Source organism: Dasypus novemcinctus, chromosome 17 (genome assembly GCF_030445035.2).
Source record: "Dasypus novemcinctus isolate mDasNov1 chromosome 17, mDasNov1.1.hap2, whole genome shotgun sequence".
Classification (NCBI taxonomy): Eukaryota; Metazoa; Chordata; class Mammalia; order Cingulata; family Dasypodidae; genus Dasypus; species Dasypus novemcinctus.
Window position 1 is genome coordinate 59,106,870 of NC_080689.1, and position 18,416 is coordinate 59,125,285.

At 38.5% G+C, this 18,416-nt stretch overlaps 1 protein-coding gene across 3 annotated transcripts in view; it reads left to right on the forward strand.

The window, feature by feature from the left end:
• GMCL1 (germ cell-less 1, spermatogenesis associated) overlaps positions 1 to 18,416 on the forward strand; it is a 50,230-nt gene that overhangs the window by 5,422 nt on the left and 26,392 nt on the right. For 2 of the 3 annotated variants that reach the window (XM_058278729.2, XM_058278730.2), the window contains exons 3-6: positions 1,434 to 1,530; positions 3,407 to 3,504; positions 5,545 to 5,657; positions 7,137 to 7,202. In XM_058278729.2, the coding sequence (XP_058134712.1) occupies positions 1,434 to 1,530; positions 3,407 to 3,504; positions 5,545 to 5,657; positions 7,137 to 7,202 (374 nt within the window). The remainder of the gene's footprint in view (positions 1 to 1,433; positions 1,531 to 3,406; positions 3,505 to 5,544; positions 5,658 to 7,136; positions 7,203 to 18,416) is intronic. The other variant, XM_058278731.2, reaches the window with a different exon arrangement.

The following is an 18,416-nucleotide window of genomic DNA, read 5'->3' on the forward strand; positions in this document are numbered from 1 at the left end:
AATTTTCATTGTCATTTTCATACCTCTTTATCATTGCTTAATTTAATGTGCTTATTTTGGTACCTCCTATTGGTAAAAGGGGTAAAATGTTTAACATTAAAGTTAAAGTTAAGATTGCTGAATTTATTTTGTATGTGATTATTTAATTGAATAAATTCATCTGAAATGTTCTTTTGTGTTAAGGTTGAATGTGAATGGAAAGTTATTGATACCTACTCTTCATTCTCCCTTCACAAATTAAGTTAAAGGCAAGACCAAAATAGGTATATAGATGTAAGTCATTTAGCTTGTATACCTATTTAATATCTGTGCTGAAAACATTACTGTCTGCCACTCCATCTTAAAGATGCAAAATTTTCAAAATAGAAGAAAATGTTTTTCTAATGATTCAAATATTTTGTTCTTTCATCATATTTATTAAATGCTAGTTCTAGGCTCTAAGGATAGAGCAGTGAATCCTATGGAGCTTATATTTTACCTCTTTTCACTGTTCAAGAATAATTACTGAGTAAGTGTAGAATATTTTTCAGTGGAAACATTAAAAAATTCTCTAACAATTTTATTATATTGGTTTTTATTTAATTATTTTAAACGAGTTTATTTTGGCTTGAAGTGTATAATCCAGAGAATATGTCAGTATATTGATTTCTACATGAGGATATGGTCCATGTGTTATTCATTTTTCTATCACTGAAAGCAGTTTTGTGAACTTGAGGGTGAGAATCCCTCTCTTATGTCTTTCTGTCCCAAGAGAAAGTAGATGGATTATAGTGTAAGCTACATGATAAAATATAAGCCCTCTGGGAACAGAAACAATGTCTATTTTGTTTGCTACTATACTCACAGTACCTTATATGTTGTAAGTGCTTGATAAAATTTTAAAATACTATTTGATCCATTCTGAAGTAGTTCTAATGATAAGAGATGCTCTCTAGAAGGTTACTACAGACTTCATTCATTCTAGTACCTTTTCAAGAATTCAGATCCATTCTGGACTTTTCTGATTAGATAATATGAATTTTGGATTTTCCCTAATTTCTTTGGGGTTCACCATATTAGTACTGATGCAAGACTGATCTGGACCCTTTATACCCAATGAGATACAGAAAGAAGTCAACTGTTTAAGGATTTTTAGTCTCCTCTCCTCTTTAGTATATTATGTATCCACTTTGTGGTGTTATGTTTATGAGAGGTACATAAATATATGACAGATTCTAAGCTTGAGTTTAGGTTCTCATTGAGAAGGAAAACATACACTTGTAATAAACTTAGAAATTGCTTTATTAAAGGAAGACATAATTGGCAGTCCTCTTTCTCTTGAAATAATGTAATGGATTAGTTTTGATAGAATAGTTGCTTGAAGTTAGAAATGGGGAAATAATTTGGAAGAGAAAGTATTAAATAATCATTGTTTTTTTTTTTTTTTTTTTAAGTCTGGCTACTTTTCTAGTATGTTCAGTGGTTCTTGGAAAGAATCCAGCATGAATATTATTGAACTGGAGATTCCTGACCAGAATATTGATATAGAAGGTAACTACCACCATAGTTATTATTATGCAAAAATCATTAAAAGGTAACCTTTTTTTGTAGAAAATAATATTTCTTTTAATCTTGTATACCTAAAAAGAAGCTCTATTTAAGCCTTCCAGGGAGATAACTTTATATTAATTTACTCTGTAATTTTTTGGTTCTGACCCACCTATACCTAATCTATTTAGTCACATGGGCCTTATTCATCTCTTTACTTATCTTTGTTAATATATCCACCTGGGATTTGGAGGATGTAGGGTGAAGGAGAGAGAAGTATTTTATTAACTACATACAGAATCTGGTAAATAATACCCATTGATTGGTCCCTCTACGTGATTTTTTTTTAGAACAATAAGGGCATGAATCACAGAATCTTGTTGTTTTAGAGCTTTTAGGGTGCTTAGATGAGGAAGATGATACCCAGAAGATTTAAGGGCCTTTTTGTGAAGCTCAGAGTAGTTAATAAACCTACGTCATTCTGTAGCTCTTCTAACTACTGTAGCCCAGGTTCAACTTCCTAGTACCCCACCATATAAGAGAGATATTTTAAGAATATTTGGGAAGCACACCATATGGGACAAGCATGGGGGTGGCAGTGAAGGATGCACAGACTTAGATGGCTGTGGGGGCTGGCCTTGAATGTCTGAAGTTGTTCTTAGTGAAGAGTTCAGCCAGTCTAGACACACAGAAATAGAATGTACTTTGTGAATGTTGGGGGCAGGTGAATCAAAGTGGCTGTCACAGCAGGTTCTTAAGAGTTATATGGAAGCAAACACTAAAGTTAGGGAGGTGGTGAGGATTAGGTCAGAAAGAAGTGATAGAGGCTCCACCAAGAGTTTTGATTTAATACATTGGATTTGGAATGGTAAATGTTTCATGTCATTGGCCAACTCAGATCTACTGGCAGTGGTTGCCTGGATTGTTGTGTTAGAGATAATATGGTTTTTAAAGAGAATGTGCAGGGAAACGGACTTTGGCCCAGTGGTTAGGGCGTCCATCTACCACATGGGAGGTCCGCGGTTCAAACCCCGGGCCTCCTTGACCCTTGTGGAGCTGGCCATGCGCAGTGCTGATGTGCGCAAGGAGTGCCGTGCCACGCAGGGTGTCCTCCGCGTGGGGGAGCCCCACGCCCAAGGAGTGCACCCCGTAAGGAGAGCCACCCAGCGTGAAAAGAAAGAGCAGCCTGCCCAGGAATGGCGCCGCCCACACTTCCCATGCCGCTGACGACAACAGAAGCGGACAAAGAAACAAGACTCAGCAAATAGACACCAAGAACAGACAACCAGGGGAGGGGGGGAAATTAAATAAATAAATAAATCTTTAAAAAAAAAAGAGAATGTGCAATGAGCTGTGTATTCAGTGAGTCATCACTGGAGGGAGTGTGGCATGGGCAGGACCAGGAGCTATGCTACACTTCCCACTTACGAAGCACTGAAAGCAACAGGGTTGAGATTATCCCTGGGTCTATGAAGGTAATGATTGGTCTATTCAAGGGTATCTTTATAATTTTTTTTCCAAAGATGTCGGAGTTCTAACCATTAACTAATGTTGAGATTAGATGCTAGAACAGGGTAGTATATAGGAATCTGTATTTAACGCATACTTTTTCTGTAAACCTATAACTTTTTACAATTAAAAAAAGATGCTGAAAGAATCCAGCTAGAGCCTGTTGACTACACAAAAATTTATGACATTGTTATATTAGCACCATCAATCAGTCACCATTACTAGCATTTTATAGTTTTCTTATCCTTTTGTGTACATACCAGATTTAGACAAATGTTGTCTCCGTGCATGAAGATAGTCATTGTTGTTCATTTTGTAATACTCTTATAGATGTAATTCTTTCATTCTACATGTGAGCCTTTGTTTTTAGCGTTGCAGGTTGCATTTGGTTCACTGTATAGAGATGACGTCTTAATAAAGCCCAGTCGAGTTATTGCCATTTTGGCAGCAGCTTGTATGCTGCAGTTGGTAAGTCTATGCATTATTCAAAGGAAGGATCTTTGTTTCTAAGTATTCTAAAAAGAAAAATAATTAAAAAAATAAAATTTTTTAGTTTTTAAAATAAAAATGAAATATATACATGTGCCATTTTTTGCAATTCATTTAAAATGTTTAACCAGAAGTATTTTATTACCGCTGAGGTTATCATGATGACTTTTAGTCTGATGCAAGCTATTTCTCTGTAGATACTTTCTAACTATAATATGGAAAAATTTTACTTTTCAAGTTAATTTACGGAATTCTATTAATTAATGACATATCTTGACTGTTAAGCATATGACTTAATATTACTAATTCATTTAGTTCGGAAACCATTGTCATGTAAACTTTTTCTTAATTATTAAATAATTATGTGTAAATCACATATGCATTTTAATCTGGTAAAGTGACAGATTATTCATTTAACAGAAGTTTCTTGAGCAATATGTCAAATTGGACATAGAGATACAAACAAATTAAGATATAATTCCTATCTTCAAGGTGTGTAGTGCTGGGGAAGAAGGAATGAGAAACCCATAAAGAAAGTGCGATCGAATAATATAGGTACAATAAGAGGATATAGTGTAGGGTATTAGCCACATAAGAAGGGGGTGGTCAGTTTAACCTGGTGGTGTCAAAAAAAAAAGGAGGTTTCGTCTTAAAAAATATGAAAACATATTTATCTTGCAACAAAGAAGAGGGGAAAGGAGAGTTTCAGACAAGGCTATAGTAAATAAAAACTTAGAGATGGGAAACAAAGGAGGATTAGAAAATTTAAGTGGAATGTGGCTCTAGCATAGACTGTAAGAAGGGTTGGACAGTAGGAAGCAGAGGTTAGATCATGAAAGACTCTCTGTAACTTGCTAAGAAGTTTACACTTTAAAGTACCCTTGGAAGTTTTGAATTAGGGGAGAGACACAGTTATGTTTTAGGAAGAATACTCCAGGAACAATGAGGATCCATGGATAGTAGGAAGGATGAGTGCAACACCAGAGACAAAAATCTATTGAGTAGGCCAAGTGAGGAAATAAGATAGTAGCAGTAAGTATCCAGAGGGAAAAAAAGATACCAGAGGTTTTAAGCAGCGATAATCCACCAGAATTGGTGACAAACAGACAGGATGTTAAGAGGAAGGGGAAGGGATCTAAAATGACTTTTAGGTAAATTTAATATCCTAATGAAGTCAGTGTTTTATTTTGATCTTTAAAAATTTATTAAGATTCCCTAAAGACGAAAAGAAAAATTCCTTTTTTGTGACATTTATATACTCATTTATTTGAAGTTAATAGCTTGCTAAATATACTTGACTGTATATTTTTGATTTTTTAAATGTTTTTATACTTTCAATACTTCCAATAAGTATACCTTATTTTCTAACTTCGGTTTTTTTTATTTTGTTCTAAATCCACTTTCTTCATATTTTTATGACTTAACTATTTAACTTCAATGAGGTTTGCATGAAAAGAGACCCTATTTCCATATGTTAACTAAAATTAGTTCATTTGAAATTTTTAATATATATAAAAATTAGATTGAAATTTGTTTAAATTATTTAAAATAATATATTTGTTTTAAATGCATTTCTTTAATATTGATAGGTATTTTAAACTTTAATAAACTCTTTTGATGATTCATATAATTAAGTTACCTAGGCTATCACATTGTCAGCTGACTGTGATAAAGAGTTCTTAATTTTAGAAGAACAGGCAAGACAGAATGCTGCTGAAGAAATTTGCACAGGTCCCAGAGAGGGCTAGGAAAAAAGAGTAGCAATAGTCATCTCTACCTTATTGCTTTTCACCCCTCCGTTTTCCAATTCCAAGTATTTAATTGAATACTGGCTGGATTTTTTCCAGTAATTTTACTGGATTTACGAAAAACTTAGGCTTGCTATCACTTAATGAGTTTCTTTCTTTTCTTTTCTTTCCTTTTTTTTTTTTTTTACTTTGTAAAGTTATAAAAGCACATATTCAGAGCTATTTTTTCCCACGTGAAATGGGCCTTTCCAGTGCTTATTTATATTTACAGGATGGTTTAATACAGCAGTGTGGTGAGACAATGAAGGAAACAATTAATTTGAAAACTGTATGTGGCTATTATACATCTGCAGGGACCTATGGATTAGATTCTGTAAAGAAAAAGTGAGTTACCTTTCTTATTTTTCCTCCTATCCCACTTTCGGGACTTTGAATACTTTGGTTTCTTAAGAGAATGTATAGTTATATAAGAAAGAGAGGATTTTTTAAAAAGGATAATAGATTTTATTATATAAAACTCCTCCTTTATTATTGGGATAATTAGTAACTTCTCAAAAGTATTATCTTTGATGTATGTGACAATTGGGTGGGTTGTACATATTTATAAAAACTATGATCATTCTTTTTTTGTTTTTAAAGATTTGTTTTTATTTATTTTTAATTTATTTCTCTCCCCTTCGCCCCCCCCCCCCCCCCCCCCCGTTCTGCTCTCTGTGTCCATTTGCTGTGTGTTCTTCTGTGTCCACTTGCATTCTTGTCAGCCGCACCGGAAAGCTGTGTCTCTTTTTGTCGCATCATCTTGCTGTATCGGCTCTTCACGTGTGCAGCGCCACTCCTGGGCAGGCTGCACTTTTTTCATGCAGGGCAGCTCTCCTTGCAGGACGCACTCCTTGCACATGGGGCTCCCCTACACATGGGTGTCCGAAACCGGCGGGGGCAGATTCCAGGGGCCTGTGGGAAGAAGCGGGAGGAAGGGGGGGATGGAGGCAGGAGACGAGAAGAATGGAGGCAAGACAGGATTCTGAACAAACCTCGTTTATTTGGGGTAGAACATGGGAATATATACTGAGGGAAGGGAACGTGTCCACAGATGATAGGTTGGTCTTGCGTGTGGCAGACGTCCAGGAAGGGAATTGGCTGAAAGTTTGCGCCGGGTCTGCAGAGTTTCGCGCCTTGCGCATGCGTGGTGCTGTGGTCACCAGAGTTTGTGGCGGGAAGGGGAGAACAAAGAAACAAAGAGGAAGAAGAAGAAGGAAATGGTGGGGCAGGCTGAGGTAGTTGTGAAATCCGCCCATGTTGTTGGAGGCTGTAAATAGATTTCACAGCGGGTGGCTCCCCACAATGGGGACACCCTTGCGTGGCACAGCACTCCTTACACTCATCAGCACCGTGTGAGGCCCATCTCACCACATGGGTCAGAAGGCCCTGGGTTTGAACCCTGGACCTCCTTTATGGTAGGCACACGCTCTATCAGTTGAGCCAAATCCAATTCCTGATCATTCTTTACAGAACATTTTCTATTTAAAATTTTTTTAGGAAGTAGACATAGTGCAACAATTGGCAATCTTTGCCTTTTAACATTTGAGTATTGCAGTATCTTTCAGATTTTAAAGAAGGGATGTACACTCATTCATAAACCATTTAACAGAAACTTGAAATGAGATTTCCTTAATTAGAAATGCTGTTATTGGTATTAAGGGAATATTTCCTTAATAACTGCTGACAAAAACAATACTAAATGTCCAGTTGTTAAAACAAAATGAGCATGTTCTAGCAAGATTAATATTCTGCTTTTATTTTAACTGTGAGTCCTATTTAATACATCATAAATATGATATATAATAATTATATGTTTGCTTTCAGGTGCCTTGAATGGCTTCTGAACAATTTAATGACTCACCAGAATGTTGAACTTTTTAAAGAACTCAGGTATTGTATTTGAATTTTAAATAACATTTTATAATTAATCATCTTAAAATATTTTATTTTCTAAAATTTGCAAGATGGTTTTATGTAACTCAAAAATGTATTACTTATGAAAAAGTGAGCAATTTAATGACAGATACCTTGGCTTCATCCATAAACTGAAGAAATGTTACACTCGTTTCTTTTGTTGTGACTAATTTAATTTATATTATGTCTACAGATTTAACCAGTATTTTAGGAAAAATGTATTGCTACTTTAAAACTATAGAAAAGTCTCTAATGATCCCTTACTTCTCCTGGGCTCTTAGAGAATCTAAAATTTGTATTTTAAAAACTTCCTGTATCACTGAAAAATTAAGTTTGAGAAAATTATTTTAAGCTTTATGCTAAGCCTAATGAAATTAAATTTACAATTAGATTGGCCTTTTGAATTAGGTACACTTAATATTCCTTCCTTTTTTCCTTCCAGCTAATACTTATAGAATGTTAGGGATTGTGAAGTTTACAGAGAACATTATGTTTTGGTCTCTGTTTTCAAGGAGCTTATCTTTAAATTTATCTTAGAATAGAGGGAATTCAAATTTCTTTGAATTCTTAAAATGAAACGTAAGAATTTATAGAAAAACTATAGTATTGTTAGACCTCCTCTGGATCCTTGGGTTCTTTTCTTCTGCCATTAGGGATACTTTGGTAGAAAATTTTAAGAAGCATTATTCTACAGAAAGTTATCAAATAGTGATGTCAAGGCATAAACAAAGCTCTACAGTATGTTTGGTTTGGAAATCATTGGAAAATTTTTTCCTTTCTCCTTTATAAATTCTCTTTGAGCTTTTTCAAAAGAGAAATGAGTCATAATGGTTATCTTTAAAAACCCAAGTCTCCTTGCTTTTTCTGGCTTAAATGAAGAACAGAAATGGGGGTAGGGAAGGACTGGTGATATCATTTCTACTCTAAATATAAAATATTAGTAACATTTATTTTCTGATCTTACCATCTTTAATAGTAATAAAAATATAGTTCATAGCTAAGCAGTTGTCTTAAGCTTAGAGGTTAAACATTACATTGAAGAGATAGCTATTTTAGTGAATTTTAACAAATGTGTTTATTTTCATTTTTTACGTTGAATGGAGATAAACAGGCAAAAGAGGAAAGCTGCCACTTTATCAGGGCATCCTAAAAATTATCTTAATAGGAACTTGTTTAACTTTTTTTTTTTTAAAGATTTATTCTTTATGTTTATTTCTCTTCCCTTCCCCCTACCTCCTGTTGTCTGCTCTGTATCCATTTGCTGTGTATTTTTCTGTGTCCACTTGCATTCTTGTTAGCAACACTGGGAATCTATGTCTCTTTTTGTTGCATCATCTTTCTGTGACAGTTCTCCGTGTGTGCAGCGCCTCTCCTGGGCAGGCTGCACTTTTTTCATGCAGGGTGGCTCTCCTTGCAGGGTGCACTCCTTGCACCTGGGGCTCCCCTACACGGGGGGACACCCCTGCGTGGCACGGCACTCCTTGTGCCCATCAGCACTGCACAAGGGCCAGCTTACCACATGGGTCAGGAGGCCCTGTGTTTGAACCCTAGACCTCGTATATGGTAGGCGGACACTCTATCAGTTGAGCCAAATCTGCTTCCTGGAACTTGTTTAACTTTAATCAATAGATCAGAGTTATTTATTTGTTTCCCTGTCAGCAAAAGGAAAAGCCTTTGAATTAAAAGTATCCTTTAGTCCAGATTGTTTTCTAAGAGTCTGTCTTGGGCAAAAAAATTATTATTATTATAGAGAGGTTGTAGGTTTACACAAAAATCATGCAGAAAATACAGTTAACATATACTCACCCCATTATTCACACTTTGCATTAGTGTGGTACCTTTTTACAATTAATGAACGAATATCATTATAATTGTACTATTATAGTCCTTATTTATATTAGGGTTCACTGTTTGTGTTGTACAGTCCTATGGTATTGTGTTTTGTTTTTTCTGTCAACATTTATACAACCTAAACATTCAGTGGTGTTAATTACACACAGTGTTTAGCTGCCATCAACACCATCCATTACCAAATCTTTTCCATCACCCCAACAGAAATTCTGTACCAATTAAGCATTAACTCCCTTTCCCTATCCTGGCCTCTAGTAACTTCTGTTATAGTTTCTGACTCCATGATTTTGCTTGTTCTGATTATTTCTTATCAGTGAGATCATACGATATTTCTCCTTTTGTATCAGGCTTATTCCACCAACTTGATGGCTTCAAGGTTCATCCATGTTGTAGCATGTCATCAGAACTTCATTCCTTTTTATGGCTGAATAATATTCAGTTGCCAGAAAACTAGACTTGGTCCAGTGGTTAGGGAATCCGTCTACCACATGGGAGGTCCGCGGTTCAAACCCTGGGCCTCCTTGACCCGTGTGGAGCTGGCCCGTGTACAGTGCTAATGAGCGCAAGGAGTGCCGCGCCACGCAGGGGTGTCCCCCACGTAGGGGAGCCCCACGTAAGGAGTGTGCCCCGCGAGGAGAGCCGCCCAGTGCAAAAGAAAGTGCAGCCTGCCCAAGAATGGCACCACACACATGGAGAACTGACATAACAAGATGACGCAACAAAAGGAAATACAGATTCCCATGCTGCTGATAGCAACAGAGGTGACAAAGGAAAAACACGCAGTAAATAGACAGAGAACAGACAACTGGGCGGGGGGAGGGCAAGGGGAGAGAAATAAATAAATAAATAAATAAATAAAGTCTTAATAAAATAGTGTCTTAGGCTGTATCTGTAAAAAAAAAATTCAATTGCCAGCATATACCACATCTTGTTTATCCATTCATTGGTTGATGGAAGTTTGGGTTGCTTCCATCTTTTGGCAATTGTGAATAATGCCGCTATGAACATCTCTGTGCAAGTGTCTCATCTGTCCAGGTTCCTACTTTCAGTTCTTTGGGGTGTTTGTACCTAGAAGTGGGATTGCCAGGTCATATGATAATTCTATCCTTAGATTTCTGAGAAAACACTAACCTATTTTCCATAATGGTTGCACCACCAACAATGAGTGAGTGTTCCTATTTCCTCACATCCTCTCTTATAATTTTTTTTTTTAATAGTAGCCATTCTAGTGGATATGAAATGGTATTTCCTTGTGGTTTTGATTTCCACTAACCTGATGGCTAGTGATATTGAGCATCTTTTCATGTGCTTTTTGTATTTTGGTTTTTTTTTTTTCAGAAGAGTGCAAATTTTTTTTTCAAAGATTTATTTATCTCTCCCCTTTCTCCCGGATGTCTGCTTTCTGTGTCCATTTGCTGTGTGTTCTGCGTCTGCTTGCATTGTCAGATGGCACTGGGAAACTGTGTCTCTTTTTTGTTGCATCATCTTGCTGCGTCAGCTCTCCCTGTGTGCAGCACCACTCCTGGGCAGGCTGTGCATTTTTCATGCGAGGTGGCACTCCTTGCGTGTGGGGCTCCCCTACATGGGGGCGCCCCTGTGTGGCACAGCACTCTTTGCATGCAGCAGCACTGTGCATGGGCCAGCTCACCACTCAGGTCAGTACGTCCTGGGTATCGAACCCTGGATCCTCCATATGGTAGGCGGGCACTCTTATCAGTTGAGCCACGTCCACCTTCCTTCATGTGCTTTTTGCCCACTAATACATCATCTTTGGAGAAATGTCTATTCAAGTCTTTTGCGCATTTTTTAACTAGGTGGTTTGTCTTTTTGTGGTCGATTTGAAGGATTTCTGTATGTATTCTGGATATTAAACACTTTTCTGTTTGGTGGTTTCCAAATATTTTCTCCCATTCTCTAGGTTGTCTTTTTATTTTCATGGTGAATTCCTTTGATGTGCAAATTTTTTTTTTGTTTTTTGAGGTACAAGAGGCCAAGGATTGAACCCGGGACCTCGTATGCGGGAAGATGGCACTCAACCACTAAGCCACATCAGCTTCCCTGAGTTGGTGTTTTCATTTGTTTTGCTTGTTGTTCATTTGTTTTTTTCAGGAGGCACAGGGAATCAAACCTGGGACTGTCCATGTGGGAGATGGAAACTTAAGCCACATCAGCTCCCCTCAAAAATTTTTAAATTTGATGAGGCCCCTTTTTTTCCTTTCTTTTTTCATACTTTTGGTATAAAGACTAAAAAACCATTGCCTAACACTAGGTTCTAAAGGTGATGCCCTTTGTTTTTTTCTAGGAGTTTTATAGTTTTGCTCCATTTTGAGTTAATATTTTTATATGGTGTGAGGTGTAGGAGTCTACCTTCATTCTTTTGCCTAAGGATATCCATTTTTTCCAGCATCTTTGTTGAAGAAACTATTCTTTCCCCATTGAATGGACTTCACATCCTTGTCAGAAATCAGTCAGCCAAAGACAGGAGGATTTGTTTGTGAACTCTCAGTTTGATTTCACTGACCCATATGCCTGCCCTTGTGCTGTGTGTTTATTTTGAGGTACTAGATGCCAGGGATTAAACCTAGGAAGTCATTGGAAAGCCGGTGCCTAAGCACTGAGCCACATCAGCTTCCCTGAGTTGGTTTTTTCATTTGGTTTTGCTTGTTGTTTTGTTTTTGTTTTTTCTAGGTGGCACAAGGAACTGAACCTCCCATGTGGGAAGCAGGTGCTCAACCTCTTGAGTCACATCTGCTTCCCATGCTGTTGTTGTTTTTTTTTAAAGATTTATTTATTTCCTCCCTCTTGTGGCTTACTTGCTGTCTGCTGTCTGTGTCCATTTGCTGTGCATTCTTCTGTGTCTGCTTGTCTCCCCTTGTTGTATCATCGTGCTCTGCCAGCTCTCCGCAGGGCATGAGCTGTCAGGTCTCTGCTGGCGTGGGCCAGCCTGCCTTCACAAGGAGGCCCTGGGACGTGAACCCAGGACCTCCCATATAGTAGACAGGAGCCCAGTCGATTGAGCCAGAGCCACTTCCCCCCCCATGCTGTTTTGACTATTGTAGTTTTGTAGTAAGTTTTAAAATTAGCAAGTGTGAGTCTACCAACTTTGTTCTTTTTCAAGATGATTTTGGCTATTTGGGGCTCCTTATCTTTCTAAATAAATTTGATGATTGGCTTTTCCATTTCTACAAAGAAGGCTGTTGGATTTTTTTTGGAATTTCATTGACTCTCTAAATCACTTTGGGTAGAATTGACATCTGATCAATATTTAGTATTCCAATTCATGAACATGGAAAGTCCTTCCATTTACTTAGGTCTTCTTCAATATCTTATAGGAATGTTTTGTATTCAATATGTAAGACCTTTACATTATTGGTTAAATTTATTACTAGAGGGAAGCGGACTTGGCCCAGTGGTTAGGGCATCCATCTACCATATGGGAGGTCTGCAGTTCAAACCCCAGGCCTCCTTGACCCATGTGGAGCTGGCCCAAGTGCAGTGCTGATGCACACAAGGAGTGCCCTGCCACGCAGGGGTGTACCCGTGTGGGGGAGCCCCACGCGCAAGGAGTGCGCCCCGTAAGGAGAGCCACCCAGCGCGAAAGAAAGTGTAGCCTGCCCAGGAATGGCGCCGCACACACGGAGAGCTGACACAAGATGAACAAAAAGAAACACATGTTCCTGTGCCATTGACAACAAGAGAAGCGGACAAAGAAAAACACACAGCAAATAGACGCAGAGAACAGACAACTGGGGCGGGGGGGGAAGGGGAGAGAAATAAAGCCTTTTAAAAAAATAAATAAAATCTTTAAAAAAATTTATTACTACATGTTTGAGTCTCATACTTGTTTTCAGTGGAATTTTTTTCTTGATATCCTCTTTAGATAGTTCATTACTAATGCATAGAAACACTACTGGTTTTTTGCATGTTGATCTTGTATATTCTACTTTGCTGAATTTATTAGCTCTAGGAACTTTGTTTTTTATTTTTCTGGATTTTCTATGTATGGGATATGTCATTTGCAAAATAGGGAAAGTTTTACTTCTTCCTTTTCCTTTTCAATTTAAAAGCCTTTTCTTTCTTTTTCTTGCCTAATTGCTCTCACAAGAACTTCTAGTATAATGTTGAATAATAGTGGTGACAGGGGGCAGTCTTGTCTTGTTCCTGATCTTAGAGTGAAAGCTTTTAGTCTTTCACCATTGAGTCTGATGTTAGCAGTGATATTTTCATATTCATCCTTAATCATGTTGAGGAAGTTTCCTTCTATTCCTAGTTTTGTCAAGAAGGGGTGCTAGATTTTGTCAAATGCCTTTTCTGCTTCAATCGAGATAATGTGGTTTTTCCCTTGGTTTTCTTATGTTGAACCACCGTTGCATAACTGGGATAAATCCTACTCGATCATGTGTGTATCATTATTTTATTGTACTTTTGGGTTTGGTTTGATACTCTTTTATTGATGATTTTGGCATCTCTATTCCTAATGGATATTGGTCTGTAATTTTCTTCTCTTGTGGTATCTTTATTTGGCTTTGGTATGAGGGTGATGTTGGCCTCATGGAATGAGTTGGGCAGTATACCCTCCTCTTCAGTTTTTTGGAAGAGTTTAGGTAGGTTTGGTATTAATTTTTCTTGGAATGTTTATTAAACTCCCCAGTGAAGGGAAGTGGATGTGGCTCAACTGATAGAGTGTCTGTCTACCATATGGAGGGTCCAGGGTTCGATCCCCAGGGCCTCTTGACCCGGGTGGTGAGCTGGCCCATGCGCAGTGCTGACATGCACAAGGAGTGCCATGCCACGCAGGGGTACCCCTGTATAGGGGTGCCCCCATGTGCAAGGAGAGCCACCCCGCATGGAAAAAAAAAAAGCGCAGCCTGCCCAGGAGTGGTGCTGCACTCGCACACACAGAGAGCTGACACAGCAAGATGATGCAACAAAAAAGAAAGTTTCCCACTGCTGCTGAATAATGCAAGCAGATGCAGAAGAACACACAGCAAATGGACACAGAGAGCAGACAACAGGGGGGAAGGGGAGAGAAATAAATAAATCTTTAAAAAAAAAACAAAAAACAACAGAAAAATTCCCAGTGAAGCCATCTGAACCTGGGCTTTTCTTTGTTGGGAGGTTTTTGGTTACTGATTAATTAAATCTCTTCTTAGTCATCTCTTGAGGTCTTCTCTTTCTTTTCTTTTTTTTTTTTTTTTTTTAAGATTTATTTATTTCTCTCCCCTTCCCCACCCCACCCCTCCCCCCCCCGTTGTCTGTTCTCTGTGTCTATTTGCTGCGTCTTCTTTGTCTGCTTCTGTTGTCAGCGGCACGGGAATCTGTTTCTTTTTGTTGCGTCATCGTGTTGTGTCAGCTCTCCGTGTGTGTGGCACCATTCATGGGCAGGCTGCACTTTCTTTCACGCTGGGCGGCTCTCCTTGCTGGGCACACTCCTTGCACGTGGGGCTCCCCTACACGGGGGACACCCCTGCGTGGCAGGGCACTCCTTGTGCGCATCAGCACTGCGCATGGGCCAGCTCCACATGGATCAAGGAGGCCCAGGGTTTGAACCTCGGACCTCCCATGTGGTAGATGGACACTCTAACCACTGGGCCAAGTCCGCCGCCCGAGGTCTTCTCTTTCGTTAGTCAGTGTAGGTAGTTTATGTGTTTAGAAATATGTTCATTTCATCTAGATTATCTACTTTATTGGTGTTCCTTTGTTCATAGTATCCCCTTACAAACCTTTTTATTTCTGTAGGGTCAGTATTAATGTCCCCGTTTCATTCTGATTTTAGTTATAATTCAGTACTGTTAATTACGTTGTGGTACTATCAGCACCATCAGTAATCAAAACTTTACAATCAACCCACACAGAAACTCTGTACAACTCAAGCATTAATTCCGCATTCCCTACCCCTACGCCAGCCCCTGGTCAGCTATACTCCAGATTCTAACTCTCTTGAGTTTGCTTTGTCCAGTTATTTGAGTTTGCTTTGTCCAGTTATTTCCTATCAGTGAAGTCATACAATATTTGTTCTTTTGTATCTGGCTTATTTCACTCATCATGATGTCTTCAAGGTTCATCCATGTTGTCACATGTATTAGGACTTTCTTCCTTTTTACATCCAAATAATATTCCATTGTATGTTTATACCACCTTTTTTTTTTAAGGTTTATTTATTTAACCCCCCACACCCAGTTGTCTATTCTCTGTCCATTTGCTGTGTGTTCTTTGTCCACTTGCATTCTTGTCAGTGGCACCGGGAATCTGTGTCTCTTTTTGTTGCGTCAGCTCCCTGTATGTGCAGCACCACTCCTGGGCAGGCTGCACTTTTTTTGCACAGGGCAACTTTCCTTACAGAGTGCACTCCTTGTGCATGGGGCTCCCCTGCGTGGGGGACACCCCTGCATGGCCCAGCACTGTGCATGGGCCAGCTCACCACATAGATAAGGAGGCCCTGGTTTGAACCCTGGATATCCCATGTGGTAGGTGGACATTCTGTCCGTTGAGCCAAATCTGCTTCCCTATACCACATTTTATTTATCCATTCATCTGTTGATGACACTTGGGTTGCTTCCTTCCATCTTTTGGCAGTTGTGAATAATGCCACTATGAAAATCAGTGTGCAAATACCTGTTTGAGCTCCTGCTTTCCATTCTTTTCAGTATATACCTAGAAGTAGGATTGCCAAGTCATATGGTAATTCCGTATTTAACTTTCTGAAGAACTACCAAACTGTCTTCTACTGTGGCTACTCCATTTTACATTGCTACCAGCTATGAATGAGTGTTCCTTTTTCTCCACATCCTCTCCAATACTTGTTATTTTCTGATTTTGTTTTTAACAGCAGCCATTCTAATGGGTATAAAATGGTATCTCGTGGTTTTGATTTGCATTTCCTTGGCGGCTAATGATATTGAGCATCTTTTCATGTACTTCTGGCCATTTGTATATCTTCTTTGGAGAGATGTCTGTTCGTCTTCTCATTTTTTGATTGGGTTGTTTGTCTTTTTGTTGTTAAAGGATTTCTTTATATATACTGGATATTAATATTTTATCAGATATGTGGTTTCTAAATATTTTTTCCCATTGTATAAGCTGTCATTTTACTTTATGATAAAAGTCCCTTATGGAAAAAAAGTTTCTTATAAAACATTTGTAAAATATAAATGAAATTCCATTTATATTCTCTTTTGTTGACTGTGCTTAGAAACTATAGCCTGACTCCATCTTTTCTTTTTTTTTTTTTGGAGGTACCTGGGATTGAACCTGGGACCTCCTACTTGGGAAACAGGTATTCAAACCACTCAGCTCCCGCATCCTTTCACTTTTGAATTTAAGATGAGTCTTTTGGGAAGCATATGTGGCTCAAGTGATAGAGCTTCCGCCTACCATATGGGAGGACCTGGGTTTGATCCCTGGGGCCCCCTGGTGAAAAATAAGGAGAGAAAGCATGCCTGCAAGGCAAACCAGTGCCCACGCGGTGAGCCAGTGCCCATGTGAGTGCTCACATGGTGAGCCAGTGCCGCACACAAGTGAATCATGCAGCAAGATGATGACGCATCAAAGGAAAGACAAGGGGAGAGTCAAGGTGAAACACAGCAGAAACCAGGAGCTGATGTGGCACAATTGACAGGGAACCTCTCTCCCCATCAGAGGTCTCCAGGATTGAATCCTGGTGAATCCTAGAGGAAAAAAATGAGAAGACAACACAGACAGCAAAAACAGCAGGATGGGAGGAGGGGAAGGGGGAAAATAAATAAATCTTTAAAAAATAAGTAAGGTACATCTTTTGTATATTGCATATAGTTAGTTGATGATTCTTTTTTAACCATTCTGCCAGTCTCTGCATTTTGACTGGAGAGCTTAATCCTTTCACATTGAAAGTAACACTGATAATGTGGTTCTTTCTTCTGTCGTTTTATATTTGGTCTCTGTAAGTCTTAAACTATTTTTGTCCCTCAAGTCTTTCTTTAATGCCTGTTTACATATTTATTTGATTTCTTATTGTGTACCATTTTGATTCTCTTTCATTTCTTTCTGTATATATTTTTCAGATTTTTTTTTTTTTTGGTTACCTTGGGACTAAAATTTAGCACCTTAATAACAATCATGTTTGATTTGGTACCAACTTAACTTCATTAGTGTGTACATACACTGTTCCTATATGCCTCCATCCTCTCACCTTTTGTTACACTTATTATAATACAAATTATATCTTTTTTTAAAAGATTTATTTATTTCTCTCCCCCCCCCCACCCTGGTTGTCTGTTCTCTGTGTCTATTTGCTACGTCTTGTTTCTTTGTCTGCTTCTGTTGTTGTCAGCGGCATGGGAATCTGTGTCTCTTTTTGTTGCGTCATCTTGTTGTGTCAGCTCTCCGTGTGGGTGGTGCCATTCTTAGGCAGGCTGCACTTTCTTTCGCGCTGGGCGGCTCTCCTTACAGGGCGCACTCCTTGCACATGGGGCTCCCCTACGCGGGGGACACCCCTGCGCGGCAGGGCACTCCTTTCATGTATCAGCACTGTGCGTGGGCCAGCTCCACACGGGTCAAGGAGGCCCAGGGTTTGAACTGCGGACTTCCCATGTGGTAGATGGACACCCTAACCACTGGGCCAAATCCGTTTCCCAAATTATATCTTTATCTATGTCTAAAACCATAGGTTTATTACTATTTTTTTATGTATTTGCATAAAAGTAAGAAGTAGAAAGTGGTGTTACATACCAAAAAATACAGTGCAACAGTATGGCATTTATGATTAGCCATATGGTTACCTTTACCTGAGGTCATTATTTCTTTATGCCACTTCAGCCCACTGTCTGGTGTCCTTTACTTTCAGTCTGAAGAATTCCTTTAGCATTGCTCATTGGGAATATCTAGTGGTGATAACTCACTCAGCTTCTGCTAATCTGGGAGTGTCTGTATTTCTCACTTTTTTATTAATAATTTTATACACATACCATACATACAATCCATCCAAAGTATACAGTCAGTGGCTTTCAGTATAATCACAGAGTTGTGCATTCATCATCACAATTTTAGAATATTTTCATTACTCCAAAATGAAAAATCCCACACCCCATTTTTTTAATCTTTGCATCTAGATCTGTGTTCCATCTCAAATACATTTTTGTGATACTTTTCCCCATATTGGATATCCAATTGATGAAGTAATCTTTATTGAAAAAACTGTTCATTCCCTGTTGAATTGTTGTGGTGCTTTGGTCCTAAATCTGGTGACTATTTATGTGTCTTACCCGGTAATCTTATTCCTAAGACTAAAACTTGAGTCATTAATTTCAAGAAGAGAAAATATCCTTGCAGTATATTGTTATACCATCAAATTAAATACCTGAC